At 55.2% G+C, this 21452-nt stretch overlaps 3 protein-coding genes across 4 annotated transcripts in view; all 3 read left to right on the top strand.

Annotated features, from left to right (window-relative positions):
• The window catches only part of EXOC6 (exocyst complex component 6), a 211605-nt gene extending 210139 nt beyond the window's left edge, over positions 1 to 1466 (top strand). For both annotated transcript variants that reach the window (XM_078077357.1, XM_078077356.1), the window contains one exon: positions 198 to 1466. In XM_078077357.1, the coding sequence (XP_077933483.1) occupies positions 198 to 330 (133 nt within the window). In that variant the 3' untranslated portion in view covers positions 331 to 1466. The remainder of the gene's footprint in view (positions 1 to 197) is intronic.
• A 1836-nt stretch (positions 1467 to 3302) lies between these two features.
• Positions 3303 to 11753, top strand: CYP26C1 (cytochrome P450 family 26 subfamily C member 1). Its single transcript, XM_036090659.2, has 6 exons — positions 3303 to 3506; positions 4043 to 4267; positions 4755 to 5030; positions 6385 to 6540; positions 8342 to 8671; positions 10673 to 11753. The coding sequence occupies exons 1-6, from the start codon at positions 3303 to 3305 to the stop codon at positions 11048 to 11050; spliced, it is 1569 nt and encodes a 522-aa protein (XP_035946552.1). The 3' UTR covers positions 11051 to 11753.
• Positions 11754 to 14734: 2981 nt separating this feature from the next.
• CYP26A1 (cytochrome P450 family 26 subfamily A member 1) lies at positions 14735 to 19730 on the top strand. The gene is made up of 7 exons (XM_036090658.2): positions 14735 to 15949; positions 16133 to 16357; positions 16578 to 16868; positions 16956 to 17114; positions 17621 to 17755; positions 18351 to 18503; positions 18800 to 19730. The coding sequence occupies exons 1-7, from the start codon at positions 15761 to 15763 to the stop codon at positions 19139 to 19141; spliced, it is 1494 nt and encodes a 497-aa protein (XP_035946551.1). The 5' UTR covers positions 14735 to 15760; the 3' UTR covers positions 19142 to 19730.
• Positions 19731 to 21452: the final 1722 nt, after the last annotated feature.

Raw genomic sequence — 21452 nt, 5'->3', positions numbered from 1 at the left:
TATAGAATGTAAAATAAAGCTGCTAATATTTTGTGTAGTTGCTCTGTATTTTTATTAGTACCTATTTTCTTTGAAGTATATTTTTCAGGCATAAGGATTAGTGTGAGATAATTCAGAGCATGTCAAGGTATTTTACTTGTGACAGCATAGCTTTTAATTTCCCTTTACCAAGCCTCTTCATTCATGTATATTCCTAGGATGAAGGATACTAGCAAAAAGAACAATATATTTGCTCAGTTCAGGAAGAATGATCGAGACAAACAGAAGTTGATAGAGACAGTCGTGAAACAGCTGAGAAGTTTGGTGAATGGTATGTCCCAGCACACATAGACTTGGATTGCACTCAGTGACACCAAATCTGTGATTCAGTTGATCTCTAATGGGTCATGATGCAGTAATTTGTTTGCAGAATTTAAAAACACAGTAGAAAAAGACACTGATGAGAAATTAAACAAGAAACAATAAAAATATTTGTACAGATTTTTAAATAATTGGATACTATTTTATATGGAAAGTGTGATATTAATTTTTTTCACTTTTAGGGAAAAAGGCAAAACGTAATATATAAATCAGGTCAAAAGTTGTATATGAAATTGATTGTAAATTCATTAGAAAAAGCTTATATGCCTCTACATATAAGTATTTTTTTCTATTCAGACTTGAATGACTTTTCTGGTTTTTTTCATTAGTATCCAGTTTTGAAATGTAATCATGTCTGATATGGGAGTATTTCACTGTCATTTTGTAACTGTTAACTTTTATTTTCATCTCAATATGATTTAAGTAGACTAAATTTTCCAATTCTGCAGATTCTGAGGGGGAAATATACAAATCTTTAAAGGTCCCTGAAATCAACCTTGATTTAACTCAGTAAGAATGTGAATTATTTGTTCTGCTTGGGTGGTTTAATTTAATGCTTCTGAATATGAAGAAAAGGTGTTTGGATTTTCTAAAGATGCAATGTTGTTTCTGTTTAGCAGGGTTAATATTTCTAACTATATTGTTTGTAGCTGACCCCATTCTAGGATTCATTTGGTTTGGTTTGGTTCAAGTTAAAAGAGGACAGGAACGAAGCGGGGTAAACCACTTCAGGTGCTGCTTGTGCTAAAGTAGATCGGTTCCCACACACACAGACGTTACCACAGGGGTCAGGTTACTTGCTTCAAATAGCAGATCCCAGTACCTATCCTCAGTATGGAAACAAGCCAAACCAAATGAACTCTGGAAAATCTAAAATGAATGTACATTTTCTTCTGTGTAAATTACTATGGTCCAAATGGTAGTTATCAACCTGATCCTAACTTTCTTTTCATTGTATTTATGCTGAATATTCCTTTTGCATTTTCAGGATTTATGCCTGTAAGAAACTTACACTTGACTCTGTAAAATAAGTGTAAAGAATTATATGTCCATTTCTTGATTTTTGTGATGAAATATTAAAAAAAGGTTGAGCAAGTTGTTGAAAATGCATTGCTGTTGCATCTATTCAGAGCTTCCTGATTGAAAACGACTGCTTCCTTCAGAAAAACTCTTATTCCCTAGTTATTGGAATGGGGAGTGTCACCAAAACAGATAATAAGCATTTATTCTCTTGACCATCTCAATCCTAAAGTACTTCACATTTTAAAAAATACTACATGGAGGGGCGCCTGGGTGGCTCAGTCGTTAAGCGTCTGCCTTCTGCTCAGGTCATGATCCCAGGGTGCTGGGATCGAGCCCGGCGTCGGGCTTCCTGCTCAGCGGGAAGCCTGCTTCTCCCTCTCTCTCTGCCCCTGCTTGTGTTCCCTCTCTCGATGTCTCTCTCTGTCAAATAAACGAATAAAATAAAATAAAAAATACTACACGGAAAACATGGTAATTCTTCAGGCACAATAAAGTCTGGAAGTTAGAAGAGGAGCGGTGAACAGCTAGCTCTTTTTTGAAGACTGGAATGTGGCTGTCCCTCGCGTGCCTTACGTAGCCCTGCAGGGCACTCGGGATGTCTCCCTGGCTTTGGTTGAGGCGTCCCCGGATCCGGAGAGACGCCGCCTTTGTACTGCTTGGAGTAGACCACTGTGGGTTCGTAGCTGTGATGGTGTGAGATTCACTTTCTTCTGTAATACATATAGCCCTCCTGCCACTCCCCGCCAACCCTCAGGTTGCACTGTAGGAACAGGGACGCAAGAGCCCAGGGGACCAGACACAAAACACCGGAGAAGCAACCAGGTAGACCAACTGGGGTGGGATGGGGTGGCCTCCAGAGTGGGAAGGAACGGTGAATTCAGCCCTAGAGACCCGAAAGGCGCCCCGAGATATCTGCTTCTGGTGGGATTAGGGTGTCTCAGTGAAGCTTTGGGCAGCAATGACACTACCGTCTTTTGCAGGAGCCCTGGAGTGGTAGCTCAGAAACCGGGGCGGTGTGGGGATGTCCGGGAATCCCGGCCCCGGGTGTCCCTTGTAGGTGCTTGCAATGCAAGGCAGGCATCGAAGACCTCAATTTCCCTGGAAACTGAAACAGAGTAAAGGGGACAAACCCTAAACCCCAGCCCTTCAACCCTGGGGTGCCGAGAGGGGAAGGGCACCTACAGCCTCGAGGGTGGGGACGCCAGAGGGCCCGCGTCAGCCCAGGGCGCGGGGTTCGCCCACCCGCGGAGCCGCGGCGCACAGCCGGGAACTTCTGGCGCGAAACGGCAGGCCCCGCCCGAGGCTCTGCCACTCCCTACTCCTAGCCCCCGGGTGAGCGTGCCGCTGCCCACCGCCTCCAATCATGACTTCGCTCCGAGCGTTTTAAATATGCATGGGCGCGTCACGTTGTAGGAATCGGGATCGGTCCAGAGGGAGCGGGCCGATATCTATATAAATGTGGCCAGGGTGGGCCGAGTAGAGAGGGAGGTGGGGCGGGGGTCTACAGCCCCGGTGATCGCAGCCCACGTTGGCAACACCGGTGAGTTGCTCCTCTCTTTGCTCGCCTTTGCCGCTTCTATCAAAGGAGTGCTGACCCGGGGACGAGGTGGGAGATGCGCGCGGATGCCGGGAGGGAGCGGTCCCGAGGCGGCCGGCGCCCCGGCCAGGGACTGGCATTTGGGCCCAGAAGCCGTCGGGCTAGAGGAAGGCACATTCCCTCAGGGCGTGTGGTCACAGCCGCCTTCTACTATACCAGTCTGCTTCTAGAGCGACGTCCTTTTTTCCGAGACCATAAATCTCGGTTTTGGCCCGCAAGTCCCAGGCCCTTTCCGGACCGAACAGGTGAGCACTGCGCGCTCCCAGCGCCTCAGCTCTCGCGCCCCCGGCGCTCCGAGCCGCCAGATCCCCGCAGGCTCGCCATGTTCCCCTGGGGGCTGAGCTGCATGTCGGTGCTGGGGGCCGCGGGCACCGCTCTCCTGGGCGCCGGCCTGCTGCTCAGCCTGGCCCAGCACCTCTGGACGCTCCGCTGGACGCTGAGCCGGGACCGGGCCTCCGCCCTGCCCCTGCCCAAGGGCTCCATGGGCTGGCCCTTCTTCGGCGAAACGCTGCACTGGCTAGTTCAGGTGAGTAGCTCGCACCCCAACACGGCCCCTTCCTCCCTGACTCCCACTGGACCCTCGGCGCTCACAGTGTTCCCAGGGTTCCTGGTCGGCCTCATCCTGTCGCCCAGGGGCCCGGAGAGCATACACAGCCCTCGCCTTTGCTCAGCTGCTCCCTTGAAGGGACGGTATGTCGCCGGAGTTCTCCCCGGCGCAACTTAAAAGCACGACCCGACACAACGCCAGGGTAAACAGAGGGGTTCGGAGAAGCATTCGCCCTATACCCTGCAAGCACAGAATCAGGAATCAGGGGCACTTCTCAGCCGTGAGGCCTCGGGCGCTCACGTCCGCATTCTGAGCCTCAGTCTCCTCATCTCACCAATGGGAACAGGGGCATCTACATTTCCATAGGGTAGTCGCGAGGCCCATTTGAGACTCGGTTTTGTATAGCGACGCGCCAGCCTGGAGCAGGGAGTCGTTAGCAAGGGGCGGTTGGGAGGCCTGGGCCAGACCCCCAGCCGAGGCCCAGCGGCTCCAGCCTCGCTCCGCCTCGCTCGCAGGGCTCCCGCTTCCACAGCTCCCGCCGGGAGCGCTACGGGACAGTGTTCAAGACGCACCTGCTGGGCCGGCCGGTGATCCGCGTGAGCGGCGCCGAGAACGTGCGCACAATCCTTCTGGGCGAGCACCGCCTTGTGCGCAGCCAGTGGCCGCAGAGCGCGCACATCCTACTGGGCTCGCACACGCTGCTTGGCGCGGTTGGGGAGCCGCACCGGCAGCGGCGCAAGGTGAGCTAAAACCAAAGGGGCCGTTGGGACGTCAGACATGCGGTTCCTGGGCACCTGTTGTTGGCCAGGCTGGGGATAGGTTTTAGGGGCACACTTTGAAGCTGGCAGGGAGCCCTGGCTAAACAGTGGTGGCTTTGGGTCAGTCCCTTACCTTTTTCCCGCTTTGGTTTATAAAGCCGGACTGGGACTTAAGGGACCTTTCATCGCCAATCTCCTGTGTGTGATTCTGATACCAGAATGGTGGAAAGTCAGACTTGGAGAGGGACCGGGGACGACTTCCTGGAGGAGGTGGCGTCTGGAGCCTGGATGGATGGGAGGGACTGTATACATCAGATACCTAGAGGGAATGGCGAGAACAAAAGCCAACCCATTTAGGTCGGGGCCGCTGAGAAGGGTACCGAAATTGGCCTTCTGGCTTCTCTGGAATCGCTGAGCAGAGGAAGCCGGACGGGCCGCGGCCAGGGCTGACCCCGCGGGCTCCCCACAGGTCCTGGCGCGTGTGTTTAGCCGCGGGGCTCTGCAGCGCTTCGTGCCCCGCCTGCAAGGGGCGCTGCGGCGCGAGGTGCGCGCCTGGTGCGCGGCCCGCCGGCCCGTTGCTGTCTACCAGGCTGCCAAGGCACTCACCTTTCGCATGGCTGCGCGCATCCTACTGGGGCTACGGCTGGACGAGGTACAGTGCGCCGAGCTGGCCCGGACCTTCGAGCAGTTCGTAGAGAACCTCTTCTCGCTGCCCCTGGACGTTCCCTTCAGCGGCCTGCGCAAGGTACTGCCGCTCTGGCCTCAGACCTTCGTCTTGGGGATCCCCAACGTGGACGGGTCTTCCAGGCGAAAACAAGGCTCCCTCGGCGCGCCCCACGCCTCACCTCCTGAGGATGGCCCAGGGTGGGGAGGTGGCGTGGTGTGGCTGTCGGTGTCGGGGCTGACCTCTGTCCTCACTCGCTTTGTGACGGGGGGGGGGGCGGGGGGGCGCAGATCCTCTCTGGGCCGCGCCTCCAGGGATGCGTGCCAGACCCACCAGTAGCTGGCTTCCTGACTTTGGGTCCCGGTGGCGGCCGCCCAACCAGTCAGGCTCGAACCCCAGAGCGCTGCCCCTTGGCCTGGCCTCCAGCCGCTTGGGAAGCCCGGATGGCAGCGGAACCGATGGGAGCACCAGCGCCGCCTAGCCTGGGTTGGAGAGGAGTGGGTGCCGGCTCCCCGTCTGTGGCTCCGGGCCTACTAGTTTCCAGATCAGAGAACCGCTCTTCTTCAGACTTCAGAGCGATGGGCCGGGCCCAGAGAGGAACTAGGAGGCTGCATTTGCCTCTTCTTTGTGAGCTGGGGCTTCTCACTGTACCGATGCCTTGGTTTTCCTCACCCGAATAAAAATAATAGTTATGTATGAAGGGGCATGCCTTAGGCTGATCGCCTTGAATACATTTTCTGAGTTAATCCTGTCAGCCTGCAAAGTGTTCTTTTATTGGTGAGGAAACTGAAGCTCAGAGAGGTTAAGTGACTTACCCAAGATCACACAGCTAGTAGGGGCAGAGGCAGGATTTGAACCTGATTTCCTATGATCTCAAAACTCAAGTGCTCAGATGCTTTCCCTATGCTTGCTCCCTGAACTTCCACCCTCTTGCCTACCAGCTTACAGAGGCTAATGCTTAGAACATCCGGGAGTGGTCTCTAAGCCAGAGCTTTTCTGGATGCAACAAAGTGTGCCTTCCTCTCTACACTGGTGCCCACTGCCCCTGCCTGAGTCTAGTGCAGGGAAAGGGCAATGGGCTGACTCCACCTGACTAGGCTCTGTGCCAGGCCTGGGCCCTCAGAGCTGTGTGACTCTGGGCAATTGCTTGACCCCTCTGAGCCTCAGCATCCTCCTCTCAGGATGACAGTAACTGCTTGCTTTGCCTCAAAGGTGGAATGTGATAATCAAGAGAGAATTATGTGTAGAGATAGTGGATAAGTTCTTGAGCATTCACTGAGCCCCTACTATGTGCCAGACATGGAGTTAAGTTGAGAAGCCTGACACCTGGATCTCAGCAGAGCCATGACAGCCCCAGGAAGATCTGGGGGGTAGGTGTATAGGCCTAGCCCCCTCAGCCTTCCTGCCCCACCTCCCTTTTCTCCCCACGCGTCAGGGCATCCGGGCACGAGATCAGCTGCATCGGTACCTGGAGGAGGCTATTGCAGAAAAGCTTCGTGAAGACAAGGCTGCAGAGCCGGGTGATGCCCTCGACATGATTATCCTCAGCACTAGGGAGCTGGGCCAGGAGCTCTCAGTGCAGGAGCTGAAGGTAGGTGGTGGGAAGGTTCTATTTTTCCGCCTTTTGCATTCCTAGCAGGTCTCCATACAGGTACTGCATCCTGCCCCCAGCAGGGTCCTGTTCGGCCCCACTTGAGGGAAGTGTGGAAGACATGAATCCCAGGCCCTTGCTTACAGGTTCTGGCCACAAACAGCTCTGCTTTCCCCCACCCCCTTCTCTGTCACTCCATGCCTTTGCCTCTGCTGTCCCCCCTGTGTATGAGGCCCTATCCATTCCTTTTCCCTACAGACCCTAAGGGCTCAGGATCAAGCTCCACATCCTCCTTGAAGCTCCCTCTTCTTCCCTAAGTGGACACTGTCCTTCCATGAGCCATCTTGTCACCTGGCACCTTTAACCTCTTTGCCACTGGAAGTCTCCCCTGAGAATTAGAGCCCCTCCCCATTTATGTGTAGAGCACAGGCAGTGGAAGAAAGGAGAACCGCTTTGGAATGGCCCCAGGACCTGCTGGAGAACCCAAAAAGGAGTGGAGAGGCTGGGGGTGTGGGGGAAGGTTAGAAATGGGAAAACTTCAACCCTTCCAAAAGGAACTCTCAGCCTTTCTCTGGGCCTTAATGTCCCACTTTCCAAGAGCCATGAAGGGTAGGGCTCAGCCTTAGTTTCTTCTTTGAGTGTGGGGCTAATAGTCTTTATCCTGACTCGTGGGTGATTATGAGATCTGGAAGAATCCAGGGGGTTAAAGTAGATGAGCTCATGAGTCCTGGGAGAGCCCCTGGATAGGAACAGTTCTCGGCTGTGAAGGGGAGTGCTTGACAGGGCTGGGAAGGGGATGACAACACCCTCCATGTCAGGAATCTTCAGTTCTGGTCTGGGCCTCAGGGGCGGGCCAGGCAGATGAGGCCTAGCCAGGAAGGACGTTGGGGCTCCCATGTTGTGCAGGGCAAGCAGTTAGAGTTGGACCAGGTCATTCATTCCAGAGACATTATGATGTATCTGTTTGGTGCCAGGCTCTATGCTGGGACTGAGGATATAGCCCTGAGCAAAACACAGCCCCTGCCCTGGAGGTGCCAGAGGGGAGGGGTACACATTCATCCTACGATCACACAAATCAATATAGAAACACAAACTGGGGGTGCCACCAGGAGCTGGGAGGGCAGAGGGAGGCAGTGAGGGTGAGGGCTGGTGCTTGGAGGATGAAGCCATCAGGCCCCTCCTCTGTCCTTCTTGGTCAGTGCAGACCGGGAAGAGGTTTAGTCACTCCCTGGACCACTCCACTCAGCGGGAGGAAGAGGCCATGCTGCCGCCTTTGCTTGGAGGCTGGCGCTCCTCAGGCGCAGCTGCAGGCGCCTTCCTCGTCCTCCCGCCCCCATCCCAGGTCACGGTCAGGACGCCCAGCAAGGGTTGCAGGCGGCACCACCAGGTGGTTAGGAGCACTGGACTCTCGAGCCCGACTGCTGGGAACCCCCCGCCCCCAGCGCCTCGTGGAGCCTCAGTTTCCACCCCTGTAAAACGAGGGCAGTAATTGTGCCTCACAGGGTTGGGATGAGAACGAAGGAGTTAATACATGTAAAGCACTAAGAACAGCATACAGAGTAAGCTCCTAGCGCTGTGTCTGGGAGCCCTTCCAAAGATCCTGGCTTTGGTCGTGGCCGTATGTGGCTTTCTCGAGTGGCTGACTTGGGATTCGATCGACCCCGGGCCCGCGCACGGAGCCGCCACTCTGGCTTCCGCGCACAGGTAAATTTGGGCCCGTTGCTTCGCAGCCATGGGGCCGTGAGGCCTTGCGGCCGGGGCCCTCTGCCGCAGACTCAGCGCCGCCCCGGCTGTCTTGCAGGAGACGGCTGTGGAGCTCCTCTTCGCCGCCTTCCTCACCACGGCCAGTGCCAGCACGTCCCTCGTCCTGCTGCTCCTGCAGCACCCGGCGGCCGTCGCCAAGATCCGGCAGGAGCTGGCGGCGCAGGGCCTGGGGCGCGCGTGCGGCTGCGCGGCGGGGGCCGCGGGGGGCGGCGCGGGGCCCCGGCCGGACTGCGGCTGCGAGCCCGACCTCAGCCTCGCGGCGCTGGGCCGTCTGCGCTACATCGACTGCGTGGTCAAGGAGGTGCTGCGCCTCCTGCCGCCGGTGTCCGGGGGCTACCGCACCGCGCTGCGCACCTTCGAGCTCGACGTAAGTGCGCGCGCCCGCCCCGCCGCCCGGCCCCCGCCACCTGCCGCGGGGAGGGCGGGGTCGGGGGGGGATTAGGACGGCGCGGTCGCCTCTTCCCCTCGGAGCCTTCGCTTTCCGCCCATGAAATGGGCTGAGCTCGGCCCCATTCGCCCCCGGATACACAGTTGAGGGGCGCAAAGCCTGGCGCCTGGCGAGCCGACAAGGCTAAGAACAGGCTTTCGGCAGCGGTGAGGGTCTTGTCAATTCAATGAGAACTGAGGTTTGTTTTTAAGATTTTATTTATTCGATTGAGGGAGGGAGAGAGAGCACGAGCAGAGTGAGGGGCAGAGGGAGAAGAAGACTCCCCGCTGAGCAGGGAGCCCTACGTGGGGCTCAATCCCGGGGACTCTGGGATCGTGACCTGAGCGGAAGGCAGACGCTTAACCGACGGAGCCACCCAGGAGCCCTAGAACTGAGTTTGAGAATAAAAACATACTTTTCTCCGCGCAGCACCGCCCCCCCCCTTAGCTAGTGAGTGCGGGTGGGGAACAAGGGGAGCCCCTCCCCGTGTCCCGTACCCCACTCCCCTACTTCCTCACAAGCTCAAGGGACCGGTCATTGTTACCCCGGCTTGTCTCCATCTATAAGACCTTGGGCAATTCCCTCCTCACTCTGGATCTCAGTTTACTCTCTGGAAGGAAGTGGTCTTGGTCCCTTCCAGCTCTGACACGTCAGTCAGGTGGTGCCAGGGCTGTGAGACACAGTGGCAACGTCAGAGAGTAGAGCCCTCCTTTGCCAAACTGAGGGTGTTTGCCTGAATGGCTGTCACTGCAGGCAGAGACTGGGCACCTCCTTCCTGGAGCCTTACTTTACACAGTGAACAAACATCTGTGGTGCATTGCATACCAGGGGTCCACTGCACCATAGTGGCTGGGATTCTACCCTGGAGGAGTTGGTGGCGGGGAGAAAGGAGGCCAGGACTGATAGTTTCATCCCAAACTGGTGTGAGGAAGATAGTGGTCGTTAGTGCTGGATAACACCAAAACATTTTAGGGGCTGACATTTGACATGGAGCAGTGAAGGGTTAGGATGGGGACAGCACAGCAGCCGAAAGGGGACCATCCAGATAAAGGTGGGTGGATTTAGTGAGGTGTTTAGAAGTGTCTTGGATGCTGCATCTTGGAATTCAGACTTCATTCTACAGTCTAAGGGAAACAGAGGAAGGCGAGCACAGGTCCACCAGGGGGAGCAGAGAGGGAGCCATCCTCCAGTTTACAGATGGGAAAACTGAGGCCTAGAGAGGTGAGAGAGAGCGCACGCTCCTTGTTTAGGCTAGGGAAGCAGGATAATGGGGGGGGGGTTGGAAGACACATCAAAAAGTAGAATAGTTGAAAAACCTGAAGGTGGGTATAGGAAACATGAAAGCTGCCTTCCAACATTTTAAGGATGCCTGGTTTTAATTCCCATGTGCATCTTCTTGAAGTGTGGCTGCCAGACCTAAATATTATTGTACAACTAATGGATGGGGGTGTTGGTCTTAGAGAGTCAGTTTCAGTTCAGTGCAAAGAAGAGCTTTATAATTGAGCTGACCATAGAGGAATGAGGGTCCCTGTCCCTTGTGTTGTTCCCGCCCAGGCGGAGGGTAGGTGCAAAACTAGAACTTAGATCTTTTGATCTAATGTCAGAAGAAAAAAAGACAAAAACAAAACACTGAAACACAAACAACAATAGATCACATTTAGTGATCATTAATATATATGCCAGACCGTTATTCTAGTCTCAAGACAACAAAACGGGCATTTTTGTTCTTATTTTATCAATTAAGAAACTGGAGGTCAGAGAGCTTGAGTATCCAGCCTTAGGTCACACAGCTCACCAGAGAAGGAGCTGAAATTGGAACGCAGAGCGTTCTCCTAGCTTGCGGGTTATGCGTGCGTTCCTGCAGCCCCCGGGGTGGAGGGTGGGTTCAGGACCCGATTCCAAGTGCCTCGTAGTCAGGCGGGTTTCCTCACTTCCCCGCAGGGCTACCAGATCCCCAAGGGCTGGAGCGTGATGTATAGCATCCGGGACACGCACGAGACGGCCGCGGTGTACCGCAGCCCGCCCGAGGGCTTCGACCCGGAGCGCTTCGGCGCGGCGGGGGAGGATGCGCGGGGCGCCTCCGGCCGCTTCCATTACATCCCCTTCGGCGGCGGAGCGCGCAGCTGTCTCGGCCAGGAGCTGGCACAGGCGGTGCTCCAGCTGCTGGCGGTGGAGCTGGTGCGCACGGCGCGCTGGGAACTGGCCACGCCTGCCTTCCCCGCCATGCAGACCGTGCCCATCGTGCACCCGGCGGACGGGCTGCGGCTTTTCTTCCACCCGCTCGCGCCTTCGGCAGCGCGAGATGGGCTACGCCTGTGACCCGCTGCGCTTCGGGACAGGACTTGGCCAGTGGCGGAGGCGCGCTGTCAGCGCCGCCCATCTGCGGTTTCTTAGTGCCGGGTCGGGCGCTCGTTCAACAAACGGTCACCGAATGCAGCTCTGTGCCAGACTTTGAGGGAGGAGGAGCGCGGGCCGGAGCCACGGCGCCCTGGAGAAGCTCCCAGGCCGGCGGGAAGGTGCCTCCTGCGCTGCGCCCCGAGGAAGGAAGGGTCGTGAGCCTAGCCTCTTAAGCCTTTCCCAGTATCTCCAGGCAGAGGTGAAGGGAACAGATCTTCACCAGGAGTTGGCGGGGCCTCGCCCTCCGGCGCCAAGCCCGGGAGGTTGCCTGGATCTTGGGGTGGCGGGGAGGATTGCTAGGGCAGGATTGGACGGCGCCAGAGACCCAGCGGACGCGGCTGGACCTGCAACCCTTAGGAGGAAGTGTATCTCCGGCCTGGCCTTGGGCCATAGTAAGACACACCGAGAAGGCGCCCAGCGGAAGGCCCTCAGGCAGCTGACCTCGGCTTGGTGCGCTGAGGCCACTCTGCTGGTCTCAGTCTCGGCGGAAACTCAGAACTCTGGGCGCTTCCAGGGCTCTAAATGGCTCAACATCACTGATTCTGCTGGCGACTTCGTAAAAGAAAAATTCCTACTTCAAGAACGCGTTTAATCTTCCCATATATACAGGGGAGAATAGGCACAGAGAGATGTCTCTAAGGTTGGATTATTTTCATGGGAGGTTGAGACATAATCAGAGAGGTTTGGGATATTTCTACCCAAAACAGGAAGGCCAAGAAAAAAGTTTCCTGGCAGCAGTTGAGTGAGGAGGCTAGGGCTTAGCTGGGCAGCTGCTCCCTGTTGGGAAGGTGTGGGGTAGGGGTTAGAGGATACCCAGGAAACCCACCCCCCCAAGAGTATGCCAGAACTTTCCTCCTGAGCAGAGCCCAAAAGCTGGGCTGAGAATTATCCCTGTGATAGTTGGCTGCAGAACCCTGCCAGTTTACTACCTCCACCTACGCCACTGCATAGGAGAAACAGGCAGAAGACTCCCCTGAGGAGCTAGCAATGGGCTCCTGGACTCTTTGGCCAGTGCTGTCCTCCACCTCATCACTTATTCCCTGCTCCAGCCTCTGGGCCTGTGGCCACTATGTAGGGCTCAGCCCTTTGTCCTTTCATGGTGATCCCTAGGTTGGCTTAAGGACTCCAACACAGAGGTTTCCACCAGGGTTTAAATCAAAGCCAAGAGCCTCCAGCATCACCATTCCCAACAGCCCAGTGCAACCTGCCACCCATCTTCAGACTGGTCAGCTGGACATGATGGGTGAGCCAGGGAAGTTGCCGCCCAGGCCCTGAGCTGACCCCTTAGTGAACCAGAAGGAAGCTGGTGCCCTCCTGACCTTATGCTTAAGGTGGATCCCCGGGGCCAGAGGGAAAGGGGGAAGCAGCAGGCGCACGCAGGGTCGGTAGCTCAAGAGCTCAGCGGGCCCTTCCGAGCTCGGCTGACACTGCCATAACCCCCATCCAGGGCAATTCATCACCCACTGCTGACCACAGACCCGGCGCCAGGCCCTGGGCTCGGCAGCAAAAGTGGCAGAACTGGAGCCTGCCCTCAGGGCGCTCCTGAGGCTGCAGAGACCACATCCGGGCTGAGAAGCTCCCACCAGGGAGGGGGGGCAGGAGGACCAGGGCCTGGGGTTGATTCTGATTGGGGGAGAGAAGAGCAATATGGGGAGGAGGTTTTCAGAAGTCCCCATGGTGTAGGTGGTTCCAAGAGACTTGGTTTACCTGTTCTGGGACCTGTACTAACTATAAGCTCCAGTAGGGGCAGCTTCAATTTCCCATTGATAATATCCTTTTCAGTAATTTCAGGGAACACCTGAACTCTTATTTAGTAGCTCCAGATTCTCTGAGGAAGGAGCATTCTGGTTCTTGCCCTCCTGGACCACATATGCTTAGGAAGGAGGTGGACAATAAACTAGCAAACAAAGAGCACCAGAATGCAGACTGGTGCTAAGTGCTCTCAAGAGAATAAAACAGGTCTGTAAGACACCGTACCTGGGGGCTGAACCCTGCAAGGTGGGAAGGGGAGACTTCTGTGAGGAGGTGACATTCAACTTTGGAAGGAACCAGCCAGCGGTGACCTGGGAAAGGTGCTCCCCAAGCAGAGGAAACAGCAGGTACAAAACCCTGCGCCCCCAGACGGGAGTGAGTGCTCAGGAGGTAGGAAAGGGTTGGAGGGGAAAAGGTGGAGGAGGGGTGCTTCTGCTGCCAGAGCTCACCTGACGCCGGTCTACCTCACTCCCCTCCTCCAGCAAAAAACTACTCTCCACCCCCAACCCTTTGCAACAGGGAGGCTGTTTTGTAAACATCTTGGAAATATTTTGTTTTCCAGTGAACCAATCCTCCTCCCCGCCCACCACCACCCAAGAAAGCTTGGCAAGTTTTCTAATCAAAGTTCTTATCGGGCTGATAATTTATTGACCCCTTCCTCCATTCGAGATGTTCTTTAATGATCTCCACTCTCACATTTAATCCTTTCCTGCCGGACGCCCCCGCTGGACGCCCCCGCGGGTCTCGATGGGCAGATTTATTAAAACAACCCCCCCTCCCCCGGCAATTTCCAGCACGCAGGCCCCACTCATCTTGTGACCCGGCGCGCGCTGAACTTGGCGAGGTGGCCCTGCCGAGTTCACTCGGATGTCACGGTCCGGCCTGCAGGGGTCACAGGCAGGTCAGGCCAGAGGATTGGGAATGGGCCCCAGGTCACGCCCCCGCTCGCCGGTTTTGCTCACCGGCCGGAGCAAGGTCTCGAAAGGGGCGGACGCAGGATTTCTGAGAATTACTTCTAGCGCGTCTCGCCGAGTTCCCGCCGGTGCCCCGAAGTTGGCCCGCACAGTTTACAGTCGCCGAATCGTGAGAACAAATGACAGTGGGAGAGACCCTTCCCTAGAGCCTCTGAAACGCCGAGTTCCAAGCAAGCCCTATGGCGACTCCGGCTTGGAGCGCTGCGGGGACTGCGCGGTCCCTACCACTCCACAGACATTTTCCAATCCCGCCAGCTTTGGGGACCACCGCGGGAGGGCCACGTATTTAACAGCTCTTAGGATCAAAGAGTTTTCCATTTCCAAGGGACGCTTTCCAAGGCGTGCGGCGTGCTCCTGCAAGAGCCGGAGTTTAGTTTTAAACAAACGTACTTCATTCTGTTTCGTTTTCGGGGCCGCGGGTGCGTTCGGCGCTCCAACCAAGGATGCGTGTGGGCTGGCCAGGTGGGAAGTGGGGTGCGCACGTGCACTTCCCGCAGTGTCCGAGCTCCCCGCACTGGCTGCAGTAGCAGCTGACTGCAGTTGGGCGAAGGCCAGCCGACCTGCTTCCCAGTATGGACTCCCTCAATACTCCCATTAGGGGCGGGCAGAGGTCGGGTTGAGGGTTGAGCACCCCAATCACCTGGGTGGCTTCAGTGGGTGGGAGCTGGGAGAGCGGAGGAAGGCTCCTGGGCCCCGAGTCCAGGTCATCCGGGTGAAGCAATCTAGCGTGTGCGGAGCCGGGAAAAAGTATTAGCAACCAGGGGCCCCTTTCGAAAACTCACAACTGCCCCCGGGTGTAGACAGATCGGGGAATTACCGCCTCCATATGAAGGAGAAGGAAACAGGCGCAAGGATGTGTGGTGACTTGCTCAAGGTCATGCAAGTAGAGATGGAGCCAGTCCCGGAGTACAGACTCCCAGGTTTTCCTTCCTCTATCTCTGTCACCTTATCTGCCCAGGTCTAAGGATCCTCTCGCCCTCTGCTTAGGTGGGGCTGTGAGTCCCAGGGCCCTCGGAATCCGGCCGGCCGCAGCCGGTTCGCAGAGCCCTGGCTGCCTCGAAGTGGATGAATTGCCCCAGCGGTCTCCCACTGGGGCGTCAGAGTTGGGGCTCAGACTTGTGCAGGGTTGCACCTAAAGTCCTGAGGGACTTGGAGACTCTCTTGTACCCTTAAGTCGGACCTTCCAGGACTTCATGAGTGCTGGCCTCCTTGAGGGGCTTGGGGAGCTGGGATCCATGATCCGTGGATCAGGTCTGACTCTCCCCCCACACCCCCCGCTCTCGCTTAGTTCGTGGCCCTGGGCTCTTCGGCGGGCTCTTCGGGGGAGTGGGTTTGCGTTTTGCTCTGCGTTCTGGACCTCAGTTTCCCCAGTGTGGGACCCGGCAGCTAGTCGGTTCCTGAACGCACTTCCCTTTGCTTCCCCTGCAGGTGGAAGGGAGCCCACGCGGCGCCTGAAAATGGAAAGCCATTGAAGGCAGCTCTGGGCTGGGACCGCCCGTCGGACCCGGCGGGGGGGATTCCAAAGAGACCGCCAGGAAGCCCAGGGCTTGGAGTTCCCGCTCCCCGGAGCCCGGGTCGGCCTCTGTCGCCGTCTCGGAGCTCCGCACACCTTGTAAGGGGGAGGCAAGCTGCTCGTAGCCCCGCACCCCAGGAGGCGCGCTCCGAGTGAAGCCGCCACCGTGCCGCCTCTGCCTCGGCGTGGAACAAACGGTTAAAGATTTTGGGCAGCGCCTCGCGGGGGGAGGAGCCAGGGGCCCAATCCGCAATTAAAGATGAACTTCGGGTGAATTAATTTGTCTGACCAAGCTAACGTGAGCAGCAACCTGGGCCGCCTATAAAGCAGGCGCGCGGCGGGGTTCGGAGCGCTGGCGGCGGCGGCAGGTGGCGCGGGAGGCCGCGACGCGCCATGGGGCTCCCGGCGCTGCTGGCCAGTGCGCTCTGCACCTTCGTGCTACCGCTGCTGCTCTTCCTGGCCGCGGTCAAGCTCTGGGACCTGTACTGCGTGAGCGGCCGCGACCGCAGCTGCGCCCTCCCTTTGCCGCCCGGAACTATGGGCTTCCCCTTCTTCGGGGAAACACTGCAGATGGTGCTACAGGTAAGGGAGCTCGGGCGCGACGGGACGATTCTCAGGAGCCCCAGTCGGCTCCGGGCTTCCATGAAGCCGGGGTAGGCGTCCCCGCGAGGGAGGTGACTACGGCTGGGACCCGGGCTAGCCCGAGGCGCGGCGCTCCCCGGCGCCCCCTCACGCCCGCCTCTCTCCTCCGCTCTCCTCTCCCAGCGAAGGAAGTTCCTGCAGATGAAGCGCAGGAAATACGGCTTCATCTACAAGACGCATCTGTTCGGGCGGCCCACGGTGCGGGTGATGGGCGCCGACAACGTGCGGCGCATCTTGCTCGGGGAGCACCGGCTGGTGTCGGTCCACTGGCCCGCGTCGGTGCGCACCATCCTGGGCTCCGGCTGCCTCTCCAACCTACACGACTCCTCTCACAAGCAGCGCAAGAAGGTGAGGGCGGGGGTGGCGGGGCCTGGACGGGAAGGGGGACCCCAGCGGCTGGAGGGGTTCTAGGAGATAGATGCCGGGCGAGCGCCAGCTGCAGGAGGTGACCCGCTCAAGGCCACTTTAGCCGGGAAGTGCCTTGGGTCTGGCGGGGGTGGGGATGGCTGGAAGGGGATGCCGGCAGGCGAGGGGGGCGCTTTTAACACTCTCCCTCCTCGGAGCTCAGGTGATTATGCGGGCCTTCAGCCGCGAGGCGCTCCAGTGCTACGTGCCGGTGATCGCCGAGGAAGTGGGCACTTGCCTGGAACAGTGGCTGAGCCGCGGCGAGCGCGGCCTCCTGGTCTACCCCCAGGTGAAGCGCCTCATGTTCCGCATCGCCATGCGCATCCTGCTGGGCTGTGAGCCCCGGCTGGCGAGCGGCGGGGACGCCGAGCAGCAGCTGGTGGAGGCCTTCGAGGAAATGACCCGCAATCTCTTCTCGTTGCCCATCGACGTGCCCTTCAGCGGGCTGTACCGGGTGAGGGAGCGTGCAGGGTGAGGAGCAGGGGGCGCGGGGGCGCGGGGGCCCGGCCTCTGCTCACTGCCGTGCGCTCTCTGCGCTCAGGGCTTGAAGGCGCGGAACCTCATCCACGCGCGCATAGAGGAGAACATTCGCGCCAAGATCTGCGGGCTGCGGACGGCCGAGGCGGGCGGCGGCTGCAAAGATGCGCTGCAGCTGTTGATCGAGCACTCGTGGGAGAGGGGAGAGAGGCTGGACATGCAGGTGAGTGGCGACTTCAGGAAGGGGCGCTGCGGAATTTGGTCCCCTGGCTTTCCAAGCGCGGTTACCCCAAAGCGCACGTCCGGCCTCCAGAGTGGGCAGACCGCCCAGACACCGGGGATGGGACCTGGAAGGTCGGGACACTGGGTCCGGAGAGTCGTGGGAGAGGCTGCAGCGGAACAGGGAGCGTCCCCTAGCCCGACCAGGTTTTACAGGGAAAGTTGGAATTTGCAAAGTGTAAATACAGAATGTTGGGCGATTTTAATACAACCAAGGCTTTCATTCAAGAATTCCCTGTGTAGTGAGATTTTACTGGCTTTCCTGCTCTAGCTGAACTAAAGGGACTATGCGTTTTGTTTAAAAAAATGTAACTTTCCTTGGCTTTCTGTCAGCAAACTTTCAGCCCTTCTCATCTTCTTTCCAGAACCTTCAGTTCGGTTCTAAGTAATTGCTGTGTAAAATTGCACGCAGACCTGTAAAAAAAAACGTTTGTCTTATTCCATTCTTAGGCACTAAAGCAATCTTCAACGGAACTCCTCTTCGGGGGACATGAAACCACAGCTAGTGCCGCCACATCTCTGATTACTTACCTTGGGCTCTACCCCCACGTTCTCCAGAAAGTTCGAGAGGAGCTGAAGAGTAAGGTAGGGGGACACTGGGGTTCACTATCAGCTTAAGAAATTCAGCTGCTCCCTGGCCGACTTGCCGATATGTAAGTGTGCTGCCTTCTCTGACTATTTTGCAAAGTGCAGGGCCCAGGGCTGGGTGGGCCGGTGGGGAGAGAAAATTAGCTTTGTGAATAAAAAGGAAGGAACTTTGAGCTGTGGTCCCACTCAGGCAGGGCTTGATCCTTGTATTCCTACCCCTACTCCACTTTTTGCAGTACGTTGGAGATTTTCAGATAGATTCCACTTTCTTGAATTTATGTGTCCAAGGGCATGAATGGGGGACTCCTAAGTGGTGGTGATAGTGGTGGTGGTGATGGGGGCGGGATGCGGGGGGGGAGAATCTAGGTGGTTCTAAGTGAGGAACAGCATTCTCGTGGAATTGTAAATAGATAGTGGATTTGGGCCAAGGGGTGGAGGCAAATGGTCATTAGCTGCTCACAGTTTCCCCCTCACCCTCTCCCATCATGGGGCCCTTTGGGTCTAGCCGCCACTTAAGCCCTGTTTACGTCTGCTGGGCTGATTTTATTGGAGCACAAAATAACCGTTCACCTCTGTATGACTGTTTTGATAGGGTTTACTTTGCAAGAGCAATCAAGACAACAAGTTGGACATGGAAATTTTGGAACAGCTTAAATACATTGGGTGTGTTATTAAAGAGACCCTTCGCCTGAATCCCCCAGTTCCAGGAGGGTTTCGGGTTGCTCTGAAGACTTTTGAATTAAATGTAAGTTAAAAGTTCTCTTCCCGCCACCCCCCCCCACACACACTCCTTTTGTTGTGGTTTTAAATCTCCCCTTGGCTTCCCTGCGCATTGGCTTACATTTCGTATACTTTTGATACCATTATCCTGCCCCATGTGGACACGTGTTTCGGTAGTCTGAAGGTCTGTCTGTCCTGTCTCTCTCCTCACACCCCTTTTTTTCAACTCATAATTCCTCCCATTATCAGTGATGGCTTTTTTTGTTGTTGAAAGTTAAGATTCCCATTTGTCAGCCCTGGGGGCCTCATAATCTTTTGCAGGGCTACCAGATTCCCAAGGGCTGGAATGTTATCTACAGTATCTGTGATACTCACGATGTGGCAGACATCTTCACCAACAAGGACGAATTTAATCCTGACCGATTTCTGCTGCCTCACCCGGAGGATGCATCCAGGTTCAGCTTCATTCCATTTGGAGGAGGGCTGAGGAGCTGTGTAGGGAAGGAGTTTGCAAAAATTCTTCTCAAAATATTTACAGTGGAGCTGGCCAGGCATTGTGACTGGCGGCTTCTAAATGGACCTCCTACAATGAAAACCAGTCCCACCGTGTACCCTGTGGATGATCTCCCTGCGAGGTTCACCCGTTTCCAGGGGGAGATCTGATGGGTTCGAGGGCCCAGAACTCAGACCTATTTGAAGTGTACATGAGTTTTTACACAGTGTCATGTTGATTTTATTATATTTAATTTCTAAATGTATATTATAATATTTATGTGTCTCCACTACAGTACCACCATCTTTAAATATTAAAATAATGAATTTGGATAGTTTCCAAATAAAGTAAAATCTGAAGGTGTTTGTCTTGCATTTAAGATTCCTGTGGGGCGGGGGGGAAACTCCCTGGTTTTATATTTGTATATTTAACCTGATTTCGAAGTGTCTACATGAATGGCTTTATTTGTTATCTGTGCATATCTATTTTCTTGTGAGGAAGAAACTTTAGCTGTTATTTCTCTTAACCATTATTAGAAAACATAATGTATGTGTGTGTGTGAGTTAGTCCAAAGGTAACTTTGTAAATGTTTCTATGGTTTAGATACCCTATTTGGAAAATCTATCAAAGTGAATTTTAGATTTTTTTTTTTTTGCTTGCTTTGCTTTAGGGAAAGATGGATTTGAAAAGGTAATACTTTGAGAACTATCATACTCTAACGTAACACCTTCAGCCATAAACTTATTATGTTTAATAAACATAATAAATCCATGTTGTTGCATAGTGCCAGCCCTGTTTTTCTGAAGGATTCAGGTAAGAGAAAGCTGGTCACTCTGATTACGGACAGTTATTGACCAAAATGAGACCAGAGGTTGCATGTGAAAACAGTATTGGAAGAGGCCAGCCTCTGGTTTAGATAAGCTAGTCCAGGTTTTCTTTATTGAAAATAAGGCAGGAGGAGTAGATTTAGCAAGCTGACAGATAAAGTTTTTATCTATGCCAGGCAATAGGGTGTGAGCCTGACATGACTGATAAAATGGCCCAGTCATGACCCTGTGAACCTTGGCTAACCTCCGGGAAAGCACAGTTTGGTCACATTTCTGACCCTGGCATAGCCATGTTCTGAGCTGAAGGCCAGACTCCCAGTGCAGAAAGGTTAGCCCCGGTGACTTGCTTACGCTAGCACATTTTCAGTTTTGAAACGGCACAATCTGCTTCCTGAACCTCTGACGGCTTATAGGTTTTGGACTTTAAAGTTTTCATTACAATTTTAGAATTTGGCAAATACTGCAGAAACTGGGTGGTCTAAATAGGTGTTTGAAAAGGGTTCTCTGTCTACAATTAGAGTTACATGTTCTACCTGACTTTTGGGGAGAACTTGGGATTGTACTTATTCCTAGAATCCTCTGATTTTTAAAGGGTGTTTACATAATAACTTAAAATGTCTTATAATGCTTTTATTTTTTAATGAGAAATTACAGGCTTATTTAGTTTCAGCCAAAGCTTTAGTGCACCTTGGTGTGCAAGATGACTCCTCCCCTCCTAACATTTGCCCCAGATGCTTCCAGCTAGGAGCACACTAGCCTGAGGACATTATCTCAGGTAATTTTAAAGAGGCCATTTTATAGGGTTTCAGTATCTTTCATTTTGCCAGAGGACAGTTAAGCGTTTTAAAATAACATCTTCGGTGACTCCCTGACTGCGTGTCTCTGTGAGCATCTGCAGAAAAGAATTGGAATCATTTTAGCATAGAATTCAATTTCTTAAATCCACCTCTATTTTTTATCTGGGGAGCTTTGAGGAAAGTGCTTCTGGCTTCCATTTCCCAGGTTACATTTCGCCCAGTTGTGCTCATCGATTACAGAGTAGGGCAGAATTTACCTTGCAAAGTCGTTAAAAACACAATCTCTGATAATACGCTTCGTGCCGAGTACAGGCCGTTTGGAAGTGTTCGAGTGCGAGGCAGGAGCCATGTTTGTGGGCTTCATGTCGAACACTCACTAGGCCTGGGTCACATCTAGCTGGGGCAGGCAGGCACGTTTTGTGACACAGACACCTCTGGGTCAGTGTCCGGGCGTCACCCTGCGGAGAAGCATTTCAGGAGGAGGTAGAACCGGCCCGAGGTCCGGAAGGAGGGGAGAGCCCTGTGAGGAATGGCTCTTTGAGGCTTCCTGCGGCATGCTGGGAGGGCACTGTGCTCTCCGGGGCCTTGGTGGGCCTGCCACGCTGGCAAAGTCAGTGCCCTCTGCCTCCCGTTCCTCATATGCCCTTGCCCTGGCCACCTGCCATCCCCTCTTGTCCTCAGTCAGCAGTCTGGCATCGCCAATGACAGACTCTTGTCAGTCCTGGCAGGTGAAAGCCTCCAGCTGGGTCTCCAGTGTAGGAGCATTCTGAGGGATGCCGCCTTCACCCAGTTTGGCCCTGGGAGGCCCAGTGAGGGACTGTGGCTTGCCTGGGCCCACCCAGGGAGTGGCAGAACCG

The sequence above is a fragment of the Halichoerus grypus genome, chromosome 7, assembly GCF_964656455.1.
Source record: "Halichoerus grypus chromosome 7, mHalGry1.hap1.1, whole genome shotgun sequence".
Classification (NCBI taxonomy): domain Eukaryota; kingdom Metazoa; phylum Chordata; class Mammalia; order Carnivora; family Phocidae; genus Halichoerus; species Halichoerus grypus.
The sequence above is the reverse complement of the archived record's forward strand: the minus strand, read 5'-3'. Positions and strand labels throughout refer to the sequence as shown.

Coding starts and splice junctions, on each gene's coding strand:
- CYP26C1 (XM_036090659.2), top strand. CDS start 3,303: ATGTTCCCCTGGGGGCTGAGCTGCATGTCGGTGCTGGGGGCCGCGGGC. Junction 4,268..4,754: donor CGCACCGGCAGCGGCGCAAG/GTGAGCTAAAAC, acceptor GGCTCCCCACAG/GTCCTGGCGCGTGTGTTTAG. Junction 8,672..10,672: donor TGCGCACCTTCGAGCTCGAC/GTAAGTGCGCGC, acceptor ACTTCCCCGCAG/GGCTACCAGATCCCCAAGGG.
- CYP26A1 (XM_036090658.2), top strand. CDS start 15,761: ATGGGGCTCCCGGCGCTGCTGGCCAGTGCGCTCTGCACCTTCGTGCTA. Junction 16,358..16,577: donor CTCACAAGCAGCGCAAGAAG/GTGAGGGCGGGG, acceptor CTCGGAGCTCAG/GTGATTATGCGGGCCTTCAG. Junction 17,756..18,350: donor GAGAGGAGCTGAAGAGTAAG/GTAGGGGGACAC, acceptor CTGTTTTGATAG/GGTTTACTTTGCAAGAGCAA.